Source organism: Marmota flaviventris, chromosome 3, assembly GCF_047511675.1.
Source record: "Marmota flaviventris isolate mMarFla1 chromosome 3, mMarFla1.hap1, whole genome shotgun sequence".
Classification (NCBI taxonomy): Eukaryota; Metazoa; Chordata; class Mammalia; order Rodentia; family Sciuridae; genus Marmota; species Marmota flaviventris.
The window spans coordinates 52,578,744-52,602,967 of record NC_092500.1 but is presented as its reverse complement, the minus strand read 5'-3'; the positions used below and the strand labels follow the sequence as shown (position 1 = coordinate 52,602,967).

Sequence of the window (24,224 nt, the reverse complement as noted above, 5' to 3'; positions counted from 1 at the left end):
TCTTTCTTCATTATTCTATCAGTAGGCATTTAGGTTATTTCCACATCTTGGCTATAATGCTTCAGTGAACATGGGAGTGTTGATATCCCTTAGCAATCCTGATTCTTCTGATAAATACCCAGAAGTAGGATTACTAGATCATATGACAGTCGTTTATTGTTTTGTTTTTTGGTATCAGGAATTAAATCCAGGGGGCACTTAACCACTGAGTGACATCCCTAATCCTTTTTTGTGTATTTATTTTTTATTTTGAGACAGGGTCTCACTACATTGCTTAGGGCCTCACTAAATTGATGAGGCTAGCTTTAAACTTGTGATCCTCCTTCCTCAGCCTCCCAAGATGCTAGGATTACAGGCATGCACCACGGCGCCCAGCATGGCAGTCACATTTTTAAGAACCTTTATACTTGACTGGGGATGGAGCTTAGTGGGTAGGGCACATGCTTAGCATGTGTAAAGCCCTCTGGGCTCAATCCCAGTACCAGTAGAAAAAAAAAGAAATACCAAACTGTTTCCACAGCAACTGTGTCATTTTACATTCATATCAGCAGTTGAGTTCCTGTTCTTTCATACTCACCTACTCTCATCTTTGTTATTGCTATTTTGTGTTTTGTGTTGTTTTTTGAGGTAGGGTCTTGCTGGGATGCCCAGACTGACTTCCAACTCATTTTGGAGTTTGAGCTCAGGCCATTCTAATATCTGGGATTACAACCACAAGGCACCATGCCCTGCTTTGTGGGGTTTTTTTGTTTTGTTTTGTTTTTAATAGTGGCTATCCTACTAAGTGTGGAATGATAAGTCTTTATTATTTCTATTTCCCTGATGGTTTTGTGATAATTGAGCATCTTTTTAATTTATTTTTTTCTTTAGGTGGATACAATATCTTTATTTTACTTTTATGTGGTGCTGAGGATCGAACCCATTGCCTCATGCATGCTAGTTGAGCACTCTACCACTGAGCCACAACCCCAGTTCGAGCATCTTTTTATATATCTGCTAGTCATTTTGTATGTCTTCTTGGGAGAAATATCTGTTCATGTCTATATACCATTTTCTGGCTAGGTTATGAGCTTTTTGTTATTTTCATTTTGTGGTGCTAGGGGTTGAACTCAGGGCCTCACACATGATAGGCAAGTTATCTGCCACTGAACTACATCCCACCACCACATACCTAGATTATTATTTTTTTAATTTTACTATTGAATAGTAGAAGTGCCTTATATATGTAACCCTTTATCAGCTACATGATTTGCAAATATTTTCTCCCCTTCCATAGCCATTCCATAGCTATTGCTTTTCCACTCTGTTGCTTATTTTGCAGAAGCGTTTTAGCTTGCTTTAGTCCTGCTTATCTATTTTTACTTTGGTGCTTGTACTTTTTCATGATGTCTATGAATTCATTGCCAACACCAGTATCTTGAAGCTTTCCCACTGTGCTTTCTTCTGAGTTTTACAATTTCAGGTCTTTTGTTTAAGACTGTAGTACATTTTGAGGTGATTTTTGTGTATGGTGTGAGATAAGGATCTATTTCCAATCTTCTCTATGGGGATATTCTGCTTTCCCAATGATATGTGTTGAAGAAACTATTCTTTTCCCATTGTATATTCTTTGCACCTTTATCAAAATTGGTTGACTGGGGCTGCAATGTAGCTCAGTGAGACCATGGGTTCAATCCCCAGCACCAAAAGAAAAATCAGTTGACTGTATACATATGGATGTATTTTGTGGCTTGATTCTGTTTCTTTGGTCTGTGTGTCTTTCTTTATGCCTATACCATACTTATTTTTGTTGTAGCTTTATAACATCTTTTGAAATCAGAAAGTATGATGAGTTCAGCTTTGTTCTTTCTTGAGGTTAATATTGCTAATAGGGGTCTTTGTAATTCCATATGAACTTTAGTAGTGTTTTTTCTTTTTTAGTAAAAAATGTCATTGGGATTTTGATGATAGAGATTGCTTTCAAACTATAGCTCACTTTGTTTTTTGTCTTTGGAGTTAATAAGCATTTTGTCAACCTGATGGAGCAGGGGTATTTATTTAGCATCTCAGCCAGTGAATGCTCTTTTCCTCACATCCTTATATACAGGTGCATAAAGGGGGTCCCTTGTATTGCAGTTAGATTTCCACAGTCTTTCTAGTGGCAGAAACCAACTTTCCTGTGGTCAAAGTAACTACCTAGTCCCACACAATGGCTTTCAGAGTTGCTTTCTAATTCCCCTTTGTCTCTGTGGGTAGTGGCACTAGGCCCAAGTAAAGCATCTACCCTTCCACTTCACAGATGCATTCCTGTAGGAAATACCTTTAAGCCCAAAGTGGACTGGGCAAGAGAACTTCTCCTGTTCCTCTTTCTGGAGGGTTTTCTTTATTCTTACCCATGTTTGTTTGTTTGTTTCCGTTTTGTTTTGTTTTTTTAATGTGCTCTGTGATCTCCTTACTGCTCTTGATCTCTACATCCACCAGGATCTGCTCTCCATAATCTAAATAGAATCACATGAGGGGTGATGGTGTCATGTTCTTAAGCATCATAATCTGCACCCAATGGTTTTTCTATTGGATCTGAGGTATGTTGAAAGACAAGTTTTTTTGGTGCCAACTGAGCTCCCTGTGCATGTTATAATTCACTATCTTGGCCTGCACCAAGTCCCTGACCACTGTGTCACTTGGGCCCAGGTATTGCAGATGGGGAAACATCCCTTCATGGATGTGGTGGCCAGCTTAAGCATCAAGGAGAAAAGAGAGAGCAGCAAATGTCACATTACTGGCAGACCTCATGCCATTTCTCCTAAGCACCAATTCCATTTTTGGATCGCTTTGGATAGTTATGGACATTTTAACACGGGATGTCTTTCAGTGATGTCCTTTCAGAGTTTTTATGGCTAGGGGTAGAACTTGGTGGTAGAGTATTCACCTTGCATGCATAAGGCCCTGAGTTCAGTACCCAGCATTAGAAGGGTAGGGGGTGGAGAAATGTCCCCCCACCAATGGGCTGTTTTTTTTGTTTTATGGGGATGGGGGTCGAGGGAATACTGGGGATTGAACTCAGGGGCACTCAACCATTCAGCCCCAGCCCTATTTCATATTTTATTTAATGAGACAGGATCTCACTGAGTTGCTTAGCACCTTGCTTTTGCTGAGGCTGGCTTTGAACTTGCAATCTCCCTGTGTCAGCCTCCCAAGCTGCTGGGATTACAGGTGTGCACCACTGCACCTGGCTGTCCCGGTTGTAATAGCAGGGTTTTTTTTCCCCATATTTTTATTGATGTATTATAATTATATAATTATAATTATATACACATAATATCTCCTCCCTCTTCCTGGTCCCTTTCTTCTAGTCTACTGGTCTCTCTTCAGATTTTTTAAAAATATTGGGGGGTTTTTGTCCCCTTTTTTTGGAACTGGGGGTCGAACCCAGGGCTTTGTGAATGCAAGGCAGACGCTTTGCCACTGAGCTACATCCCAGCCCTTAAAATATTGTTTTAATTGTAGATGGACACAATATCTTTATTTGTTTTTATGTAGTGCTGAGGATTGAATCCCGTACCTCACATGTGTGAAGCAAGCACTCTACCATTGAGCCACAACCCCAGCCCTCCCTTCAATTTTCATGAGATCTCCCACCTAAAAAACAAATGCTTTAAAAAATTTTTATAATTCTGAGATTTTTTTTTTTTTGCTTTGTTTTTGTGGTGCTCAAATTGAAACCAGGACCTTATGCATACTAGATAAGTGCTCTACCTTTGAACTACATCCCCAACCCTATAATCAATCCTGTTTTTTAAAGAATCACTGAAAATTTGGAAATAGTTATACAAGTAAACATTTTTATGAAATCAGTAAGTAATTATTCATATAAACTCTTTGCCTATGAGCAATAGAAATATACCACTCAATTATAGCTAATATCTTTCCAGATTGCCAAAATAAATTTTCATATTTTTATCTAGTGATTTGATTATAAAAGATAGTTTAAGGGCTGGGGTTGTGGCTCAGTGGCAGGGCACTTGCCTCACACATGTGAGGCACTGGGTTCAGCACCACATAAAAATAAATAAACAAATAAAGATATTGTGTCGTGTCCGTGTATAACTAAAAAATATTTTTTAAAAAAAGATAGTTTAAGCTACCTCGGTCTCCATTTCTCATATGCCTTGTATTCTGACAACACTTTCTGATTAATTCTACTTTAGAAAATTATCTTTATTTTTTTTAGATCTAACTCGACTGAGTGACCCCTTACAGCTGTAGCAATGTAATTTTTGTCCTGTTTGCTGTTCTCAGGCATGAGTTTACCTTGTCCAGGAGAGGCATATGAAGGCAGCCTGTCTGTTAAGTTTTCTATTTGAAAATGCCTTAAAATTTTTTGTAATGAGAATCTGTTTGGGTTGATTTTTATAAGCTGTATAGAAGTACTTGGATTTGAAACAGTCTTAATGTACATTCATAAGTGTATAGATAAAGAAAATATGGAATATATGTTATATTATTCAGCCTTAAATAAAGAAGGATATTGTCAAATGGTAAAACATGGATGAACCTTTGGATCATATGCAAAGTGAAATAAATGTAAAAATGGTTAAGATGGTAAGTTGTGATTTTGCCACAATTTAAAAAAAAAAAAGCTAGGCATGTGGCACATGCCTGTAAACCTAGCTACTTAGGAATCTAAGGCGGGAGAATTACAAGTTTGAGGCCAACCTCAGCAACTTAGTGAGATCGTGTCTCAAATTAAAAATAAGGTAAGGGCTGAGGATGTAACTCAGAGGCAGAGCACCCTGGGTCCAAGCCTCAGTACCTGAATAAATGAATGAATGAATAATAAATAGTTATTTTTTTATTTTGTTTTTTTAATAGTACTGTGGATTTGAATTAAGATGGGTTTATTATTAACATATCTATTCTCTTTCCTGCCCCACAGGAATTTTGTCAAGCACTTCAGCAGCCTGATGCTAAAGTTTTTAAAAATTACTTAAAGGTAGGTTTTTGGGAAATTTCTATATCTTCCTACAATTAGGTAATACTTGAGGGCCCAAAGAGAATGTATATATGCTGTAGTTACTTTGGGATATCTTGTGCTCTAAACACTGCTTCTAAGATCTGCAGTAACAGATGTTTCCATGAAACCCCTCTCAACTAAGCTCTTAGAAAAGATCATATGAAGTTAAATATGCACACTGAATGTCTACATACCTTGAATGTATTGTATGAAAATGCCAGTCTCTTTGACGGTTCCATGACATAAGTAAATAGGAACATAGGGAAAAAAACAATGTTCAAGAACAGCTGCCCATATTAAATTGAAAGGAGGGAGTTAAAAATACATAAACAAGGGCTGGGGTTGTAGCTCAGTGGTAGAGCTTAGCACGTGTGAAGCCCTGGGTTCGATCCTCAACACTGCATAAAAATAAGGGCATTGTGTCCAACTACACCTAAAAAATAAATATTTAAATATATATATAAACAAAAGTATGAGTTGTTTGCTTACATCCTATCTTGAAACATTCGAATTGTGTAATAGACAAAAAGGAGAATCCTTAAGTTTGCCATCAAAGCTCTTTTTATTTTGCAAAACCACTGAGTTAAACAAGAAAACCCTTGTAAGTTGGCAAGAAATGCCAAATGTTTATTTGGTATTCATATTTATAGTAAAATTAATGAGAGGAAGATTATGTTGTTTTCACCTAGGTCCTCAGACATTTCACATTTTGTCTGTTTATTACCTTCAGTAAATTTGAGAGCAAAACAGTGTACTAAATTTCTTGGTAGCAGGTAATGAGTGAATAACCTGGTTATTTTGCCCAAGACGTTCCACAGAATTCATAATTCAAAAGATTTTATTGAGTAAATAGTTAAAAGTGTCATCCTTTGACTGATTCCAACATCTTCCCTTGTCAGTTACTTTCATAATTATAATTTCGTAGCTTAAACATCTCAAAAGAATTTGTGTGGGAGAATATTGAGAACTATTTCTGGAAATAACTTATGTTCAGTAAATTTTAAATCAAACTTGATTAGAAGATCAAAGAAATCTTTATTAGATCAATAACATTATAGGTACATTATAAAAAGTTAGTGCTCTGAATGTTACTTATTCAATCTGTACAACCTTTATGAAGTGATGACAGTCTTTTAGTAGTAGCATTATCTCAGTGTTAGAATTATTCTTCTAATAAAAAAATGAAATTCATTCTTTCTGTCTACTTCTCCCTCTATATCTTGTTGATCTCAGATCTTACTGATTCTTTTCTCTTTCTCTGGGTCCTATGTCCCCTTCATTTGTTCTAGCCAGGCTGATCTATTTGAAAACGTCAAGCAGTACTTCCAAGTCTGTTGCCCTTCCCCATAACCTTCCTGAACTCATCATTTACTAAAAATAAGTTCATGGTTTTTAGTTAGGCATTTACAAATTTTTTTTCAGATTCTGATCTCAGATTACCTTTCTAGTTTCTCTTGTAGGAACTGTCTTTGCTATTCTTGCTGTTGCTCTTCATGCTATTTTTCAAAAATTCTGCCTTATTGGCATCCCTCTTTCTTTATGAATTCTACCCATTCTTCTAGGCTTTCCTTAAACCTCACCTCCTTGAAATCATTTTGTTTGCTCAAATGGTGATCATCCTTTTCTCTGCACTTAGGCTTTTTGTCAGATGAATAGTGGATCTACTAAGTGCTAGAAATACAATGATAAATATGGTTCTTGTCCTCAATGAACTCACCACCTATCATTTAGTAATGCAATATTGATGGTAGGGTATGATACTGAACCAATGCCTGGCATAACCTCCAGCCTACTTTTTTGTATCTCAAGTATTGAACTGGAACCACCATTTAATCATCATATAAATAGTAAATTCCTTAAGGATTTGAACTGCTACTTCATCTTTGACTTGTTTCATCCTCAAAATTTAATTTCCAGTGTTAATTTTTTTCCTATGTTAATTTTGATGGTAGAGAGGTATCAAAAGCATATTTTCTTCTGACCGCTTGAAACTTACAGCATTAAAGATAATAGCATATTTTCATTACTTTCCCAATTGCATAATATTGACAAGTTATATCTAGACTTCCAGAAGAGAAAGTTCTTATCTTGAATTATGTGTGAATTTATAAAGTATGAAGTGTTTTAAATATCTGGCATGTTACAAAAGAGTGACTCTCACTGAGCATGGTGGCACACGCCTGGAATCCCAGCAGCTTGGGAGGCTGAGGCAGGAGGATTGCAAGTTCAAAACCAACCTCAGTAAAAGTGAGGCAACTCAGTGAGACCCTATCTCGAAATAAAATACAAAATAGGACTGGGGGACGTCTGGGGTTGTGGTTCCATGGCAGAGTACTTGCCTAGCACATGTGAGGCACTGGTTTCAATCCTCAGTACCATATATAAACAAACAAACAAATAAAATAGGGCTGGGGATATAAGTCAGTGGTTGAGTGCCCCTGAGTTCCATCCCCATTATCCACCGCCCCGGCCCCCCAAAAAAAGAGTGACTATCTCTCAGAAAGTTGGAACCATTCTTTATGTGAAAAAGATTTTATTTTCTGACTTCTTTTTTTTTAATTATTTACAGGTATTCTTCCAGAGAGCAAAGCCCTAAGGACTGGATTTCCCTGTGCCTACTTCATGATCAGGAATTCCAGTTAATAATTTATAAAGAAGAAATTTTTGTGTGCCATTCACACTGGTCTTTTTAATATTGTTTTGAGCTTACTGCAGTATATGTATTAGAATTTTTCTGTAAAGTGGGTGTACTTTTCCCTATATACAGGTATGTGACAACAAGAGAAGTTGCTTGCATGCCAGCTCAAATTGTTCTATATAAAAATGCTGTTTAAAGACAGCAAAGTTATGCCTCATATCTTAATTTTTCTTTATTTGAAACTTTAAGTCCTTTCTTTATAAAGACCATAGCAGTGGAAAACAGTGTACTTTTCTTAAAAATTGATGAATATAAAATATTAAAAATTTTTAGTTTTCTTTATGTGTGCAGACACATAAAGTTTGGGGGGAATGCAACAATCAAAACTAATTTTTTGTAGATAGCCATTACGTTTCTTTAAACTGTTTCAAAGCCAATGTGAAAGAGAATGGGTTCATAAATTAATCGATTGAAAAGTAGGTGCCAGTGTTATACATTTTTTATTAAAAAAAAAATAAATTTTACGTAGTGAAATCTACCAAGTCTTTCCTGGAATTATTATAGAAATTTTGGCCTCATTTCCCTGTCTTAAGCACTCTGATTTTCCTTTTAAAAGTTTGCAAATATGAGTACATGGATGCCTTATTTCACTTAATTACAGCCCTAAAAGGTTACATGATGCAATTTCATTCTGGTTTTTGCTTTTGAAAAAGCCTAGGTAAATCTGTTCATAGAATTAAAATCCCAATTTTTTTTTTTCTGTTATTGGGTATACTTAAGAGTACAGTGTACCTATGTGGTTATAATGTTTGTAAATAGCTACTATTTAATTACTAGCATCACTTCCCCTGCCTTCTTCATTTTTATTCATGACTACTGGAGAAAGCAAGTATCAATAGTAGTATTGAAAGAGAGGAGGGATAAAACCAAGCAGCAGAATAACTACAGACATTTAAGTTTAAATTTTAAAGGCCAAATTAAGATATTCAGGGAGGAGGTTGTGGGGGATGGGTATAGCTCAGTGGTAGAGCACCTGCCTAGTATGTGTAAAAAAAAAACCCTGCGTTAGTTTTCCAGCATCACAAAAGGAAAAGGGGGAGTTTTTGGTTTTTTGTTTTTTCTGGGAGGGTTTGTTGGGTGTTTTGCCTTAGGCCAATGTGTTGCCTAGAAGTTTTGTAGATGAGCTTCAGTGGCCTATAATTTCCTAAAATTGAATTCTGAATTGGGCACCTGATCTTTTTCTGGGTTTTAATCCACAGGAGACTTTAAATAATTTTCTTACATCATGGAATAAAAGTACTAAACTAAATTGGCAGTTAACTATAAAAATAGGTCAGTGGAATGTATAAATGTTTTTAAAAATAATTAAATGAAAGTGGGTGTTTCTTCCTTAGGTTCTCCTGAAGTATGGAAGAAATAGTCACATCTCTTGCAATAGTAGTAATTATTCAAAGTACACTAATGAGTAGCATAGCAGCTAAAAGCTTATGTAACACTGGCTCTGGACCCAGGTATGTAGGTTTAGATACCAGTTTAAAACCTGGATCGAGTTAAGTAACTTCTTCCTGCCTTAGTTTCCCCATCTCAAAAATGGGGAAAATAATGGTAGCTACCTCATAACTCATCTAGAATTCCATAAGTTAGGTCCGGGGATGTAGGTCAGTGGTAACAACATAGCTTGCCTAATGTATAAGACCCTGAGTTCAATCCCCAGTACTACCAAAAAAAAAAAAAAATCTATAAGTTAAACATGAATTTATTTTTTAGTACAAATACTGTACTATTAATTATACATGCAGAAAATTGTTATCTTCTTTCTCTAGCTCTTTTGGGGGGAGGGACAGAGTCTTGCTGTGTTTCCCAGGCTGGCCTCAAATTCCTGGGCTCAAGCAATTCTTTTACACTAACCTCCCAAGTAGCTGATACTGCAGGCATATATCAACATGCCTAGCTGTCCCCAATTCTTTAAAGCCCTTCAAAAGATTCCCATGTGTAGAGCTAGGAGAAATCAGGATGTGGAAATCAGAGTGTAAATAGAAATTGAATTCTTCTGTTATATAATCATGTATAACAATTCTCATCGTCATTCCTCAAAGTTCCCCCCAAGTACTATTAACAGTCCCATCAATTACCTTATTTTCAAAAGCTAGCACCCAAATGATTGTCTCAAGGATGAATCTCACTTGTTACAGTTGAGATAAATGAGGCAAAAGACTTGGGGATTTGTATGACTTGACTATGGAACCACAGGGTTTTATGATGCCTGATTTAGTCCTGTGCCTAACAGTTTATTTAAAGCTTAATGCTAATATTAATTGGTTCACAAGTGGCTTGGACTTGTAGGAAAGTATTGTGTGGTGTTTCAATGTGCATCACTTATGTGGTCAACGTGAAGTTCTTTGGCTCAGTCATATTTCCTCCCACAGCTTTGAGCTGTGGGTTTTACTGTTAGAAGGAACTTTGACAGTTCTTTACACTTGTCATGACATAAAAGAACTGAAATTGATTGGAATTGTAAGTAGCGAATACCTTGTTGTTAGAATTATTTCATCACTTAAATATTGTTTAAAATTCTAATAAAATAACTTCCTTTCTAAGAATTCATTGGAGTGGACTTTTGTTATCACCATTGTGCATTTGATAAAACCTGAGGCCTAGAAAAAGAAACTTGCTTAAAGTCAGTAACTGGCAGAGAGAGCTGGAACTGCCAACTCTTATGTCTGCTCCATATCAGTGCCTCTCCTCTTAACCACTCGGCCAGGGTTTCCCATTCAATGATGTTTCCTGTAGTTAGGTCTGGGAAGCATCTCTTTCCTCTTCCTCTCCACTCAGAAATCTTGCTATAGATCAGCAGAATTCTGTGCCCTTGTCTTTGCGGTCCTGGCCAGAAGGGATCTCTATAAAGGTACAAAACCTGCTTAAGCAGAACCTGTTTTTTAATCCTCCAATACTGTCATTTTCCCAAATACAATTTGAAAGAGGGAATTAAGTGAACATATTAAGAATTTCATTTTTTTGTAGTTGTAAATGGACAGAATGCCTTTATTTTATTTGTTTATTTTTATGTGGTGCTGAGGATCGAAATCAGTGCCTCATGCATGCTAGGCAAGCGCTCTGCCCCTGAACTACAGCCCCAGCCCAAGAATTTCATTTCTGAATATTGTGAGATGATAATCTGGCACTACTGCAATCACAGTGGTCTTTAAAACAAGTACAAACCTCTTCCCTACAGACTATTCCTCTTCGATAGCCCCTCACGTGTCCAGCATGCTGCCCACCTGTGATTATTGGAATGTTTGCAATCCCTAGCTCCTCAGTGTCACCGCACTCCGTGCTCTGCTGGCTCTTGGTGACAGGGTGGGATCTGCAGTTCAGGGAATCTGAATTACTGTGTTTACTGCGCAGAGCTTTCCAGCTTCAACCTCAGAACTAGGGCCACGGGGCGGAGGAATAGGCAGAGGTGTGGATGTGGTCGGTTCCCCACCCTCCGACCCATAGCTACAGCGGCAAGGGAAGCTCTCAGCATCTGCGGTGGTAGTCGGACCGGCCGGCAGGCGTGCGCACGCGCATCCGCGCGCGCCGGCCGCCGGTCACGTGACCCCCGGCCAGGGCTCGCGAAGCCGGAAGTAGCCCCGGGCTCCAGAAGGCCGCGGGAACCCGCTGGCGGTGGCGCGGCGGAGACCCGGCTAGGTAAGTGGAAGTGGGGCGGGGGCGGACGGAGGGGCTGAGGCCGCGCGAGGCTCTGGTAGCGGGGCCTGCCGCGCCGAGCGCCCCCGCCCCCTGTGGGGGACTGGGATGCTGAGTCAGAGCGGAGACGCTGCGGGCGCCCTGAGTAGCCCCGCAGGGCCTGAGGCCAAGTCTCTTCGGACCCTGACTGCGCGGACACCGCCTCCTGGTGCCCGGGGCGCCCGAAGCCGGGTGGAATGGTCGTGCCGGCCCTGTCCCCTTCATCTATAGTGGCCCGCGGCCAGCCCTCTAACCGGCAGCTCGGGGCCCTCCCAGGTCCCGCGGCGTTGAGTACGCAGAGGACGAGTCGGTGCCCGGTACCGGGTCAGGGCTCCGGCCGTCCGAGGAAGAAGGGCTGCTTCCTCCCCGGGAGTTGGACTCGCCGCTTGTTACCTACTTTCCAAGGGTTGACATGATTGGTAGTTTTTAAAAGGACTGATATTTCAGATGATTAAAAAGAGACGTTTCTCTAGGGTTTCAGTGATGTTAATATCAAAGGTTGACTCACCGGAAGCCAGAAGCAGAAGATGATTTTAATATACACAGAAAATGCAAATTCCCAAGCGTTTCCTTCCTTGTTGACCTGGCTTACGGGTTTTTTTTGTAATCCACTTCTCAAGTGTTTTTAGTAGGTAGCCTCAAAACAGCTCTTCCCAGTAATTGTTAAATGACCCACCTTTGTTCACTCCCGACCCTCTAAAATAATATCTAATAAATGATTCACAGAGTTTGGAAATCCTGGAACTTTGTCCGTAGGCCATGTCACCAAACCTGTTTTCATCCTATGTGACTTTCGTTTTTTGAATGGTAAAAGGAAGTAGACTTAACACAACATCGCTATTAACAAACATACTTGTTGAGTGCCTCTTGTCAAAAATTTGGAAAGATTTATATAGCAATCACCTGGTGGGTGTGCTGAGTCATGTTTCAGCGCTGTTTGGGGGTTATCGGAAGATAATTTCAAAATGCGTTTCCCATGATCAATGTTTTGGAACCCTATTTTATATCATCATATAGAGTGAGGAGATATCTAAGCTGATAAGTGTTTATGTTATCCACTAAGAAAGTACTTAATGATACCTTTTGCCATTTAGTTCTATGAAACAGCAAAGTTACATTAATTAGAGAAATTTTGCATGAGATATTTGAGTTCATTATTAAGTCCTGTGTACAATGTGGCAGTTTACAGATGTGTATTCCTTATTTATGAATAGGGGATCTTGTTTTTGTTGATGATTTCCAATTAGTTGATGTATATAAAATCCTTATCTGAACTAGCTGCATGGTAAAATTATGTAAATACATCCTAGTATACAAGAGAGTGGTGAAATTTAGACTCCGGCCATTCTACATATACTTAACCCTGCTTGAAATATTAGCACAGTTTAATTAGTATTAGTTATTAATTCATCATGGAATTCCCAGTTCAACATACTGCTTTTTGTTCTAACTTACTATGAAGGGATATTAAAATTATGTTTTGATGTGACATTATAGCAGGTTTAAAGGAGCATGATGGAACTAGTGTTTATGCAGTGTTAACATACCTCATTTTTATTCCAACATGGAGCTCAAATATTTTTAATAAATTTGTAGTTCCATAGTTTTCCAGTATTAAAGGACAGGGCTAGAGATGGTGGTTATTTTTTTAATATTTATTTTTTTACTTGTAGATGGACAGAGTACCTTTATTTTATTTATTTATTTTTATGTGGTGCTGAGGATCAAACCCAGTGCCTTGCACGTGCTGGGCAAGTGCTCTACTGCTGAGCCACTACCCCAGCCCATGATGGTTACTTTTTAAAAGTTGGTAATGTATGCTTGGTATATGTGTATTTATAGACTTGGAGGTTAGAGGAAACTGTCCTTAAATAATTTCAGAAGAGTCAGTACTTCAAAGGAATAATAATTAAACCTTTCCATTATGATTGTCCACCTCTGTGGACAATTTTAGATAATAGATGAAATTTTAGATAATGAAAATGTTATATAGTGACAACAATTGTTTTCATTACTGCTAGGGTACCCTGTCCATGGTGGAAACAGTGTAATTTTTCTATATTTCTATTATATTGTTTTCCTTTAAAGTTTGTATCCTTTTTATATTTTTAAAATATAATGTATCCTTGATTAATCATTCACAATATTTGAAGGAGCTATAATGCTTATTAACAAAGATAAAAGTAGAAAATAGATGTTTCTTTTAGACCTGTAATGCAAATTAAACTAAATATATAAGATGTCATTGGGTAATCTTTTTTCCCAAAGCCCACACAGTGTTTCAGCCTATAATATTTCTAGAAATTTAGATTTTTATATAGAACTTAAGTTTATGAATAAAACTTAGCAATAAATAATGGATAGCCTGGAAGGGGGGGAGGGGATTAAACCCAGGGGCACTTAACTACTGAGCCACATCCCCATCCCTTTTTATTTTTTTATTTTGAGACAGGGTCTCACTAAGTTGCTTAAGGCCTCACTGAGTTCCTGAGGCTGGCTTCAAAGTTGTGATCCTCCTGCCTCAGCCTCCTGAGCCTCTAGGATTACAAGGCATGTGCTACCATGCCTGGCAAATGAGTAGTCTTATTTGAGATTAAAAATAACTAACATTTGTTTTCTAACTGTATTATTCCCTTATACCATACCTATAAATCTTTTCTCTTTCCTTAGTATAACAAAAGAAACACCTGACCAAGCCGAGATGCAGAGCACTTCTAATCATCTGTGGCTTTTATCTGATATCTTAGGCCAAGGAGCTACAGCAAATGTCTTTCGTGGAAGACATAAGGTTGGTACAGTAAAAACTGAAATTTTTTTTATTACTATATATATTTTTTTCTGAGAAGTATACTTATACTAAAGTGTTTGACTTGGCAATTTTGGTTTTTAAATTAATTTTGTTATTATTGAATGTTTAGTTTGTGTCAGAAGCAGGGAACTCATCTACCCATTGTTGGTGGCAGAGCCTGTGTGTTACAAAATGGAGAAAAATTAGGAGGTTGATTGCAAAGAGACTGGGGAAGATTAGTGATGTACCTTTTGATTTTATAACCAACCCTGTACTCTGATGGTGTGAAATCAGTAGGAGGTAAAGGGAAGCATATGTGCACAGTGGAGGGGAACCCACAGATTATTCTGATCTATTGTACCAAGGGTTTGTGCCCCCTCTAGAACATCATCCCACAAGGTAGATTGTAGTAAAATGAGATTCTCAACAAGAAGTCCAGGTGTGGGGTAATCAGAATGTAATAGTGGAGTAGGAATAGAAGGGCCAATTCCAGAAGCACTTCAAGGACCAAAAGGATTTTTGTCAGATTCTATATTGGAGAATGAAATTAAAAGATAATTAAAATAATTTAAAGTTAAGAAATTGAAGATAATTAAAGCGTCTGTCCTGGGAAAGAAACTAGAAAAATAATAAAGTAAAAAATTCCTTTATAATACAAGTAACCAATCGTTTTTTAGCACTACAAATTTGTTTTAAGCCAAAAGGTGTTTGGCCCCTCCTAAATTCTTATATTCAGAAACAAGGGTTCTAAACATTTTGGTAGAGAGGAATTTCTTCCTGTTTTACTATAGTTGTGAGATTATCGGTCATTTCTGTCAGTGTTAAGAAGTGCACTGGGGAGGGGCTGTTTCCTCTGGGGAGAAAATATGATTATAAACAGCCTCTGTGGCTTATGGAGCATGAATCAGAAGTGTCATATGGACAGCTTTTAGCATTTTCCCCTTTGGTTATAGAATTGTGCATTATCTCTGGATCCTTATTTAAGTTCATTATGATCAATCTTAAATGTTTCTTAGAAATTGTTTTTGTTTTGTGCCATGAAGAGAAAATAGGTAATGCCATAGGATTTAACATTGAAAATACATCCGTCTGTCTTTCTATGTTCCAAATTAACAAATTTTAATGATCATTTCGTATGTTTCAGGCACATGTGTAGTACTTGCGCGCAGAGTTTCAACTTAGTATTAAGGTGGCATTAGGAAGGAAATAAATTAGAAACTGATGGTATGACAATTGACAGTCATAGAGACTGGGTGAGACATATTTAAAGTACCTGGCATTAGTGGATACTTATATATTCTGGTCTTTCATTACTTTGATACTCAATGTCCTTCATGTAAGGGCAAGCACATAGTAGATCTTCAGTTTTTGTTGAATGAATAAATGAATGAGTGAGGACAGATTAGATTACCCTAAAACAACCTGAAGTTCTTAAGAAATAAACATTTCAGGGATGTGTTCATAGAAACTCTGTTTGTTCTTTTTGTTTGTTTGTTTGTTTTTAATATCTTTATTTATTTTTATGTGTTGCTGGGGATCAAACCCAGTGCCTCACATGTGCTAAGCAAGTGCTCTTCCACTGAGCTACAACCCCAGTATATTTGTTCTTAGTGACATCATTTTAAATATTTAGGGCTATATCCCCGGTCATCCTCCAAATCCTGTTTTTCCTTAATAACTAGGGGTTTTTGGGGGTTTTTTTGGTTTTTTTGGTGGAGGGAGATACTGAGGATTGAATTCAGGAGCACTCAACCACTGAGCCACATCCCTAGCTCTATTTTATATTTTATGTAGAGACAGGGTCTCACTGAGTTGCTTAGTGCCTCACTTTTGCTGAGGTTGTCTTTGAACTCATGATCCTCCTGCCTCAGCCGCCCAAGCCAGTGGGATTATAGGCGTGCACCACCAAGCCCAGCAATAACCAAGTTCTTAAGTATACTATTTCTCATTCAAAGTATACTACTTAATCTTTCTGTTTTTCATTAAGTTGCCTTTATCTAATATTGTGTGAGTGGATGGATATGTGTGTGATAACCATAGTGAAGCTGAAGAGAAGAGAGTTGCAGGAAGGATGAGTTGATCTGCACAAATGTATTTACATTATATGTAGATCTCTTAAGTATCATTTGCGTATGCTTGGATTGATGACTATTAAGGTGAATAAAGGGAAAATGGTACATTCCCCCAAGTATCCCATTAATATCACAGATATGACAGACTACAAAAGTTTAAAAATAATCAAGATGGGTACATTGAGACATTGCTTTACTTTCCCTAATTGTTCCTCTGCTAGAATTCTTCTTACTTTAGGTTGAATTAGAAACAAGTGTCCTTATAAAAATTTTCCCTTGTTAGGTAATACATAGATTTGGTAGTGTATTTACCTTGGCTGAAAAATGTTAAAACAGTGTTAAATTGAAGTTTAAATGTTTTTTCTCTTTTCGTGTTGTCTGAAAACAGTTCATGCCCATTTTCCTCCCAAAAGAATATATGTCTGTGTATTTGGTGTGACTAGGACAGCAGGCATCATGGAGATGGTGACCTTCAAGTGATGAACTTGAGAGATGGGATTATAAAGCAGCTAAATGATTTTAAGAAAAAGATTCTGGGGTGAGGGGAGAATGATGGCTGTGGAAAGCTATAAAGAGGGCTGCAAAGCAGGAAAAAGCACACGGTCCTGACACACCAAGAGCCATGAAGAAGGGCATGCCTGTTTGACCCTCAGGCTCAAAGAGAAAATGATTGTCATCTTGCTCCTAGGAAGTTTAGCCTCGGATAAATAGGGAAGGAAGAACTGGCTATCCTAAAGTGAGGCTTGCTGATTAAATAGAAGGAAATGAGTGGGTCTGAAAGAGAATCAAGGAAGGTTAATATGAAGAACATGGAAGTGTGACATTCAGTGAAATTTAAGCTCTTATCCGCCCCCTCCTTGGTACTGGTGCTTAAACTCTGTGCCTCATGCATGCTAGGCAAGTGCTGTACCACTGAGCTATACCCCCAGCCCCTTAAGCATATCTTTGGTACCCTCTAGAATTCCCTGCTAGCTACTGCTATGCATTGTAATATTACCTACTGATCTACTTCACTAGACCATGAAAAGTGAATAAGATGGTCATCAGTAGGGAAGAAGAAATGCCCTTCATTCTCTAGAGAGGGTCTGTGAAGGAACAGCCTGCCCTAGGCATGTAGCATGTAGTTGCCCTGGACAACAGTGGTATAATTCAACCAGGAAGTCCATTTGAATTGCCTTCTCCAGCTCCTACTTAAAAACACACACACACACACACACACACACACACACACACATACACACACTCATAACCAGTAAGTATTTCTGAAAAATTAATCACATTGAGATTTTTAATAAAAATTTCATAAATAGAATGTATTTTCACATTGGTCCTGTGTGTTCCTTTTACTTCTTTAAAAGTATTAGGCCTTAAAGAAACCCTTGGAGTTTCAGTTTCAGTTTCTTATCCAGAAGATGACTTCACTTTTAATTCTACAAAAGCTTTTATCTTCTCATGTATAAATGACTATCTTTATAGCGTATCATAATATAAGTTTCATTTGTAATATTAAAATAACCATTTCAAAATTCTAAAATATACAGTATGAAATATTTAATAGCCAATTGATTCATTTTAACTTTGTAAAATGTCAGGCACCTTTGTACAAATTACCTTTGCTAAAGGGTGTATGGAATTCCATAAGAAATATAAATTGTTACAGCTGGCACTAATGATGCACCTCCCTCTCTCTCTCTTTTTAGAAAACTGGTGATTTATTTGCTATCAAAGTATTTAATAACATAAGTTTTCTTCGTCCAGTGGATGTTCAAATGAGAGAATTTGAAGTGTTAAAAAAACTTAATCACAAAAATATTGTCAAATTATTTGCTATTGAAGAGGAGGTAAGTAGACAAGCTTTAGTTAATCTTGTCATTGTGTTTATTATAGTTATGATTTAGGAGACAAAAATCTAACATTTAAAACTGGATTTTAAAAACTGAGGAAAGTAAGGGCTCATTCTATCCCAAGGATTCTTAAATAGATATAGAAATAAAGTATCATAAGAATGGAATCAGGAAAAAAGTATAAGATAAGAGGCTTTAGAATTTGGTGAATTTGATTATCAGTATAATTATTCAAAAAAGAAAAGCTTGGGCTGGAGATACAGCTCAGTTGGTAGAGGGTTTGCCTTGCATGCCCAAGGCCCTGGATTCAATCCCCAGCACCAAAAGAAAAAAAACACTAAAATTAAAGTGATATAATTACAAAAAGACTAAAGAGAAAGAGAAATAATACAGAGGAGACTTTGTAAAAGAATAAGAATCCTAGTAATCCAGAGATGACTCTGTAAAATCTAGTTATTAAAAGATTGATTTTAGAAATAAATAGGAAAAGAAAGACTTCCATTAGGAAAAACGATCCAGAAATAATTGAAACATCTATTTTAATCCCTTTAAGACATACGTAAGTAATTAATAAAATCATCTCTTTTGAAAAAGTTTGGTAGTTTATGTTCCATATCCTACTGATTTCATTTTTAGTGATTATTTCTCAGGAACTAATCAAATGTAAATTATAGCTGTGTACATAAAGAAGTCAATATGCTGTTTGTAAAATAAAAACTGTTTAAAAAGTTAAATTAAGCTGGATGCGGTGACACAATTCTAGTCCCAGTTATTCCAGAGACTGAGGTAGCAGGATAGTGAGTTCAGCATAGGCAATTTAGCAAGACCCTGTCTCTTATTCAACTTTTTTTTTTCCTTTTCAAAATAAGTTAGATGATGTGATGGTTTGTTTCCCATAGTTAGCCAAACTCAAAGTTAAGAGCCTGGCCTTCCAGATTGCAGGCTCTACTCCAAGACTTCTGACACCACTACAAAGGAGTTTGGCAAACTGCATAGTTCCCACAAAACTGCTCTTACTTAGGACACCAGCTTCAAGTTCAGGAGTACTGAAGGCTACTCTAACTTCAGACCACAGCTTTAAATTTGGAAGCTCCTTTGACTCTCAAATTTGGTATTTCATTAGAACATAAAATGATTCACAGAACTCATGAAAGTGTTGTACTTATAGTTTTGCTTTTAGGGTTTTTTGTTTTGTTTTGGTACTGAGGATTGAACCCAAGGGCATCTAACCATGTGCCACATCCGTATCCCTTTTTATTTTTTGAGACAGGGTCTTGCATAGTTGCTTAGGGCTTTGCCAGATAGTTGAGGCTGGCCTTGAATTTGCAATTTTCCTACCTCAGGAGTAGGAGAGGATTACAACTCCCAAGCTGCTGGGATGAGTTGCTAGGATTACAGGCGTGGGCTACACACTAGTCTATACTTAGTATTTTGTTACAGCAAAAGTATACAGATTAGACCAACCAAAAGAAGAGACTCAGGGTGAGATATGAAATAGTTTCTAACTGAAGTTTCTTGTCCTCAGGGACACATCACCCTCCTAGCATTGATATGTGAAAATACACATGGAGTGTTGCTAACCTGGAAGGCCTGCCCAAGCCTTTGGTACAAGAGTTTTTACTAAGAGGCCATCATCACACATTGCCTACATTTCTGACCTTTAGTCTCCAGTACATTCAATAGGTTTGGAAGAATTCGTGTAGTCTCCATTTTCTCTGGAGTGATACAGTGTGTCCTAAATATTCCGTCATAAATCACCTTGTTTAACTTTCCGTTGGCTGAAGCCCCCAGATACCCAAAAGCATTTCTTTAAGACAGGATCCTTTAGGGGCCAGAAATGACTTCCCAATAGAGCAAAAGCCAAAATTTCTTTGATAAAATTATTTCTTCACTATTCATTAGTTCAGTAATGAAAAGATTTTACCAAAAATTTAATTACCTGAGAATATACTTATATGTAATGTTATATAAATAAATCAGGACTAAAATAGATAATGCATTATAATCTTCTATAAACAGTGTAATATGCAAACATTTGTTGTATATCTAGAATGAAATTTGATCCATATAAAAAAGACTGAAAGGAAGTATACCATAATGTTAACATAATTATCCTGGGGTGATAGAATTATGTATATTTCCCAAATTGTCAACATTCAATATATATTATTTTGTTATTTAAAAACAATAGGTTTTCCAGGTGTTGTGGCACACACTTGTAATCCCTGTAACTAGGGGACAAAGACAGGAGGATCACAAGTTTAAGGCCAGCCTTAGCAATTTAGCAAGACACTGTCTCAAATTTTTGAAAAGGGCTAAGAGCAAGGTGTAATGGTGCACACCTGTAATCCCAGCAACCTGAGAGGCTAAGGCAGGAGAATTGCAATTTCAAGGCCATCCTCAGCAACTTACTGAGGCATTAAGCAACTTAGTAAGACCCTCTCTCAAAAAATAAAAAGGACTAGGAATATAGCTCAGTAGTAAAGCACCCCTGGGTTCAATTCCCAGTTTAAAAACAAAATGAGGTTGGGGGTAAGGATGTAACTTAGTGGTAAAACATCCCTGGGTTCAATCCCCACAACCCCCAGTATGGCAAAAAAAATAATAATAATTTTAAAAAATAAAGACAACAGTTTTTAAAAAATATTTCTCCCTTTTTTTCTGTTACTATTAAATGGTAGAAAAGTTTAAAATATTTTATAACAGTGTTTTGGGGCTATGTAAGAAAAATTATAAACGGAAGAAAGGAACTTACTATGATAGTGTGCACCTATTAATCTCAGCTACCTGGGAAGCTGAGGCAGGAGGATTGAAAATTTAAGGCCAGCCTCTGCAACTTAGATCTTGTCTCAAAAAATGGAAAGGACTGGGAAGGTAGCTTAGTGGTAGAGTACCCCTAGGTTCTTTCCTCCCCACTGCAAAAAAGGGTGCAGTGGGGAGATAGGGAAGATAAAAAGTTGGAGATGAAATCTGGATTTTAAGACTCATTAAAATTTTCAAGTTTCTAAAATTGGCATGCATATGATGATAATAGTGTATTATGTTATTTGATGTTTTTTCCCTTTAAAGCTATTGTTGTATTGATGATGAATCTTGCAATCAATGGTACATTAAAATCAGAGTTCAAAACAAACCAGCTGAGATGCAAATGAGCAGATCATAACTTTAATGCAAGAGGTGATACTCAACTATTCTACCATCTATTGTTTTTAAGGATAAGACTTCATTCCTCAAAGTAAAAGTACTTATCATTAGAAAAATTTCAAGTGTTTAAGAGATTTTTAGAAGAACTATTATTCTAAATGTACTACTACTATACACTAGAAATTGAAGATAATTTTAACAGAATTATTCAACACTGTAACAATGATTTTGTAGTTTAGATTTAGCCCATTTTCACTCGTTGGTTTTCCAAAACAAATCTGACTTTCTTACATAATAAGAATTTGGAAGATGTTAATTTTTATATGTGCACAGTCATCAAGTATTTCAGTGAAATCTAGGTTAAGCAATTGACAGTGCCTTCATCATCATAATTAATTCTACCTTCAAATGAAATCAGAAAGCAGGATTTGAAGGCTCATGCCTGTAATCCCAGCTACTTAGGAGGTTGAGGCAGGAGAATTGCAAATTCAAGGGCAACCTTACTCAGCAACTTAATGAGACCCTGTTTTAAAATTAAAAAGAAAAAGAGCAGGAGTAAAGCACCCTGGTTCAATCTCCAGTAAGTTGAAGAAAAAAGTAAGTAAAAACAAATGAAATCAGTTAAGTACTGCCATATAATCAAATTTTTTTTTAATAATGATTCCCAAACTGATTTTTTTTTTTTTTTTCAGACAACAACAAGACATAAAGTACTCATTATGGAATTCTGTCCATGTGGGAGTCTATACACTGTTTTAGAAGAGCCATCTAATGCCTATGGACTACCAGAATCAGAATTTTTAATTGTCTTACGAGATGTGGGTATGTTTATTTATTTATATGATTTGTGTGTGTGTGTGTGTGTGTGTGTGTGTTTAACATGTCATGACATAAAATTTTTAGAAATTTACATTAAAAAATGGAAGAACTTTATGAAATGCTTTCTTTTATATGATACCAAAAGCCCAAATTCCAAAAAGGAAAAAATAGATAGATTAAACTTCATCAGCATTTAAAACATCTGTGCTTCAAAAGATAACAAGTCTCTCATTCCATGGGATGAGACAAAAACATTTGCAAATCACAAATGAGGAATTTTTGTCTAGGCAACTCAACAATAGAAGGCAACCCCAATTTTTAAATGGGCAAAGGATTTGAAGAAATATTCTCCCAAAAAGATATATAAATTAGCAAGAAGTACATTAAAAGATGCTGAACATCATTAGTTATTAGGGAAAATGAAATCAAATCCACAATGAAATATCACTTCCTACTCCCCTAGAATAGCTAAAATCAAAAAGAAAAACAAGTGTTGGCAAAGATGTGGAGAGACTGGAACCCTCATACAAGACAGGTAGGGCTGTAAAATGATATAGCCACTTTGGAAAGCAGTCTGACAGTTTCTCAAAAGGATAAATATAGAATTACCATATGATCTAGATCCAGTAATTCTGCCAAGTATATATCCAAAAGAATTAAAAACATATCCACACAAAAACTTATACCACTGTGAACAATTCATAATATCCAAAAAATGGAAACAGCCCAAATGTCCATCAGCTGATGAATGTATAAACAAAAATGTGGTATATCTAAGCGATGAAATATTATTCATAAGAAGAAATTGAGTAGTGATACATGCTAAAATGTGGATGAACCATGAAAACATTATGCTCAGTGAAAGAAGTTGGACACAAAAAGCCACAATATTGGAGCTGGGGTTGTAGCTCAGTGGTAGAGTGCTTGCCTAGCATGTGTGAGACACTAGGTTTGAGTCTCAGCCTTGCATATAAAGAAATAAAAATAAAGGTCCAACAACAACTAAAAAAATATTTTTAAAACAGCTACAACATTACATGATCCCATTTATATGAAATATTTATAATATACAAATTAGACAGTAGAGAAAGCAGACTAGTGATTGAGGACAGAGTTGAGAAGTGGCTGATAATAGTTATGGGATTTCTTTTGGTGTAATTGGGTTTTATTTTGGGTATGATAAATGTTCTGAAATCAGTGGTGAGAATTATACAACTCTGGACTGTACTAAAATTACTGAATTGTACACTTTAAAAAGATTAATGTTATGCTTTGAGTTATATTTCAATAAATCTGTCATTATTTTTAATATGGCAACCAAAAGAAGTAATAACTTTTTAAAAGAAATGAACCCTATATTTGAGGAGCTGGAAAAGCCCAGTTATAAGGAAAGTATAAAATTAATAGGAATTCTTAACCTTGACACTGAGAGTAGAGTGGAGATCATTTAAGAATTAAATGAAAGTGAAACACAATTATTAGTATGCTTCAGCCTTTTTAATCAAATAGAAATTGCAAATAATTTATGCCTTCATAGTATACTGCTAGCCCTGACTTTTAATAATTGTACATTGATAACCCTGAACTCATTTTCATATGTTGAATTTGGACATTCTTCTATCGGTTATCAAATGTTTTAGTGACACTGCCTGTCAACTTAATTTCAACAATGTAGTCACCTTAAAATGAGGGCTGGGACTGTGGCTCAGTGGTAGAGCACTCGCCTAGCATGGGGGGGACCCTGGTTCGATCCTCAGCACCACATAAAAAAAAAAAATAAAGGCATTGTGTTGTGTCAATCTACACCTAAAAAATAAATATAAAAAAAAAAAAAAGAAAGAAAAGAAAATGGGCTTTTGAAATTGCACTGAAGCACATGAGCATTACATTTTTATGGAAACTAATCAGACCCTTGACCTTTTACTTTTTTGTTACTTTATTGAATACAATTTAATTTTAATGCAGTTTCCCCCTAAGGTAAAGAAATATAAAGATGAAAGTTTGATATCTTTCTGAGAATCTTTATTAGTTTTAAGATATATGTACATATACACATACACAAAAGCAATTTCAGAAATCATATGCGTTTTATTATATTTTCCTGATAGTATTTAAGGGAGATTGGAGTCCTCCCTAGAAACCATATTGATTCTTATTCTAAAACTCCTTATAATTGAAATATGAAGGGGGTTATGTAGAA

The 24,224-nt window shown here is 36.6% G+C and overlaps 2 protein-coding genes across 2 annotated transcripts in view; both read left to right on the top strand.

Annotated features, from left to right (window-relative positions):
• The window catches only part of Xpot (exportin for tRNA), a 39,221-nt gene extending 31,052 nt beyond the window's left edge, over nucleotides 1–8,169 (top strand). Inside the window, exons 24-25 of the mRNA XM_027925740.2 lie at nucleotides 4,916–4,972; nucleotides 7,563–8,169. Of these exons, the coding sequence (XP_027781541.1) occupies nucleotides 4,916–4,972; nucleotides 7,563–7,589 (84 nt within the window). The 3' untranslated portion in view covers nucleotides 7,590–8,169. The remainder of the gene's footprint in view (nucleotides 1–4,915; nucleotides 4,973–7,562) is intronic.
• Nucleotides 8,170–11,237: 3,068 nt separating this feature from the next.
• Nucleotides 11,238–24,224, top strand: part of Tbk1 (TANK binding kinase 1) — a 44,869-nt gene continuing 31,882 nt past the window's right edge. The window contains exons 1-4 of the mRNA XM_027925729.2: nucleotides 11,238–11,321; nucleotides 14,028–14,145; nucleotides 17,918–18,058; nucleotides 21,898–22,027. Coding sequence (XP_027781530.1) covers nucleotides 14,059–14,145; nucleotides 17,918–18,058; nucleotides 21,898–22,027 — 358 coding nt within the window. The 5' untranslated portion in view covers nucleotides 11,238–11,321; nucleotides 14,028–14,058. The remainder of the gene's footprint in view (nucleotides 11,322–14,027; nucleotides 14,146–17,917; nucleotides 18,059–21,897; nucleotides 22,028–24,224) is intronic.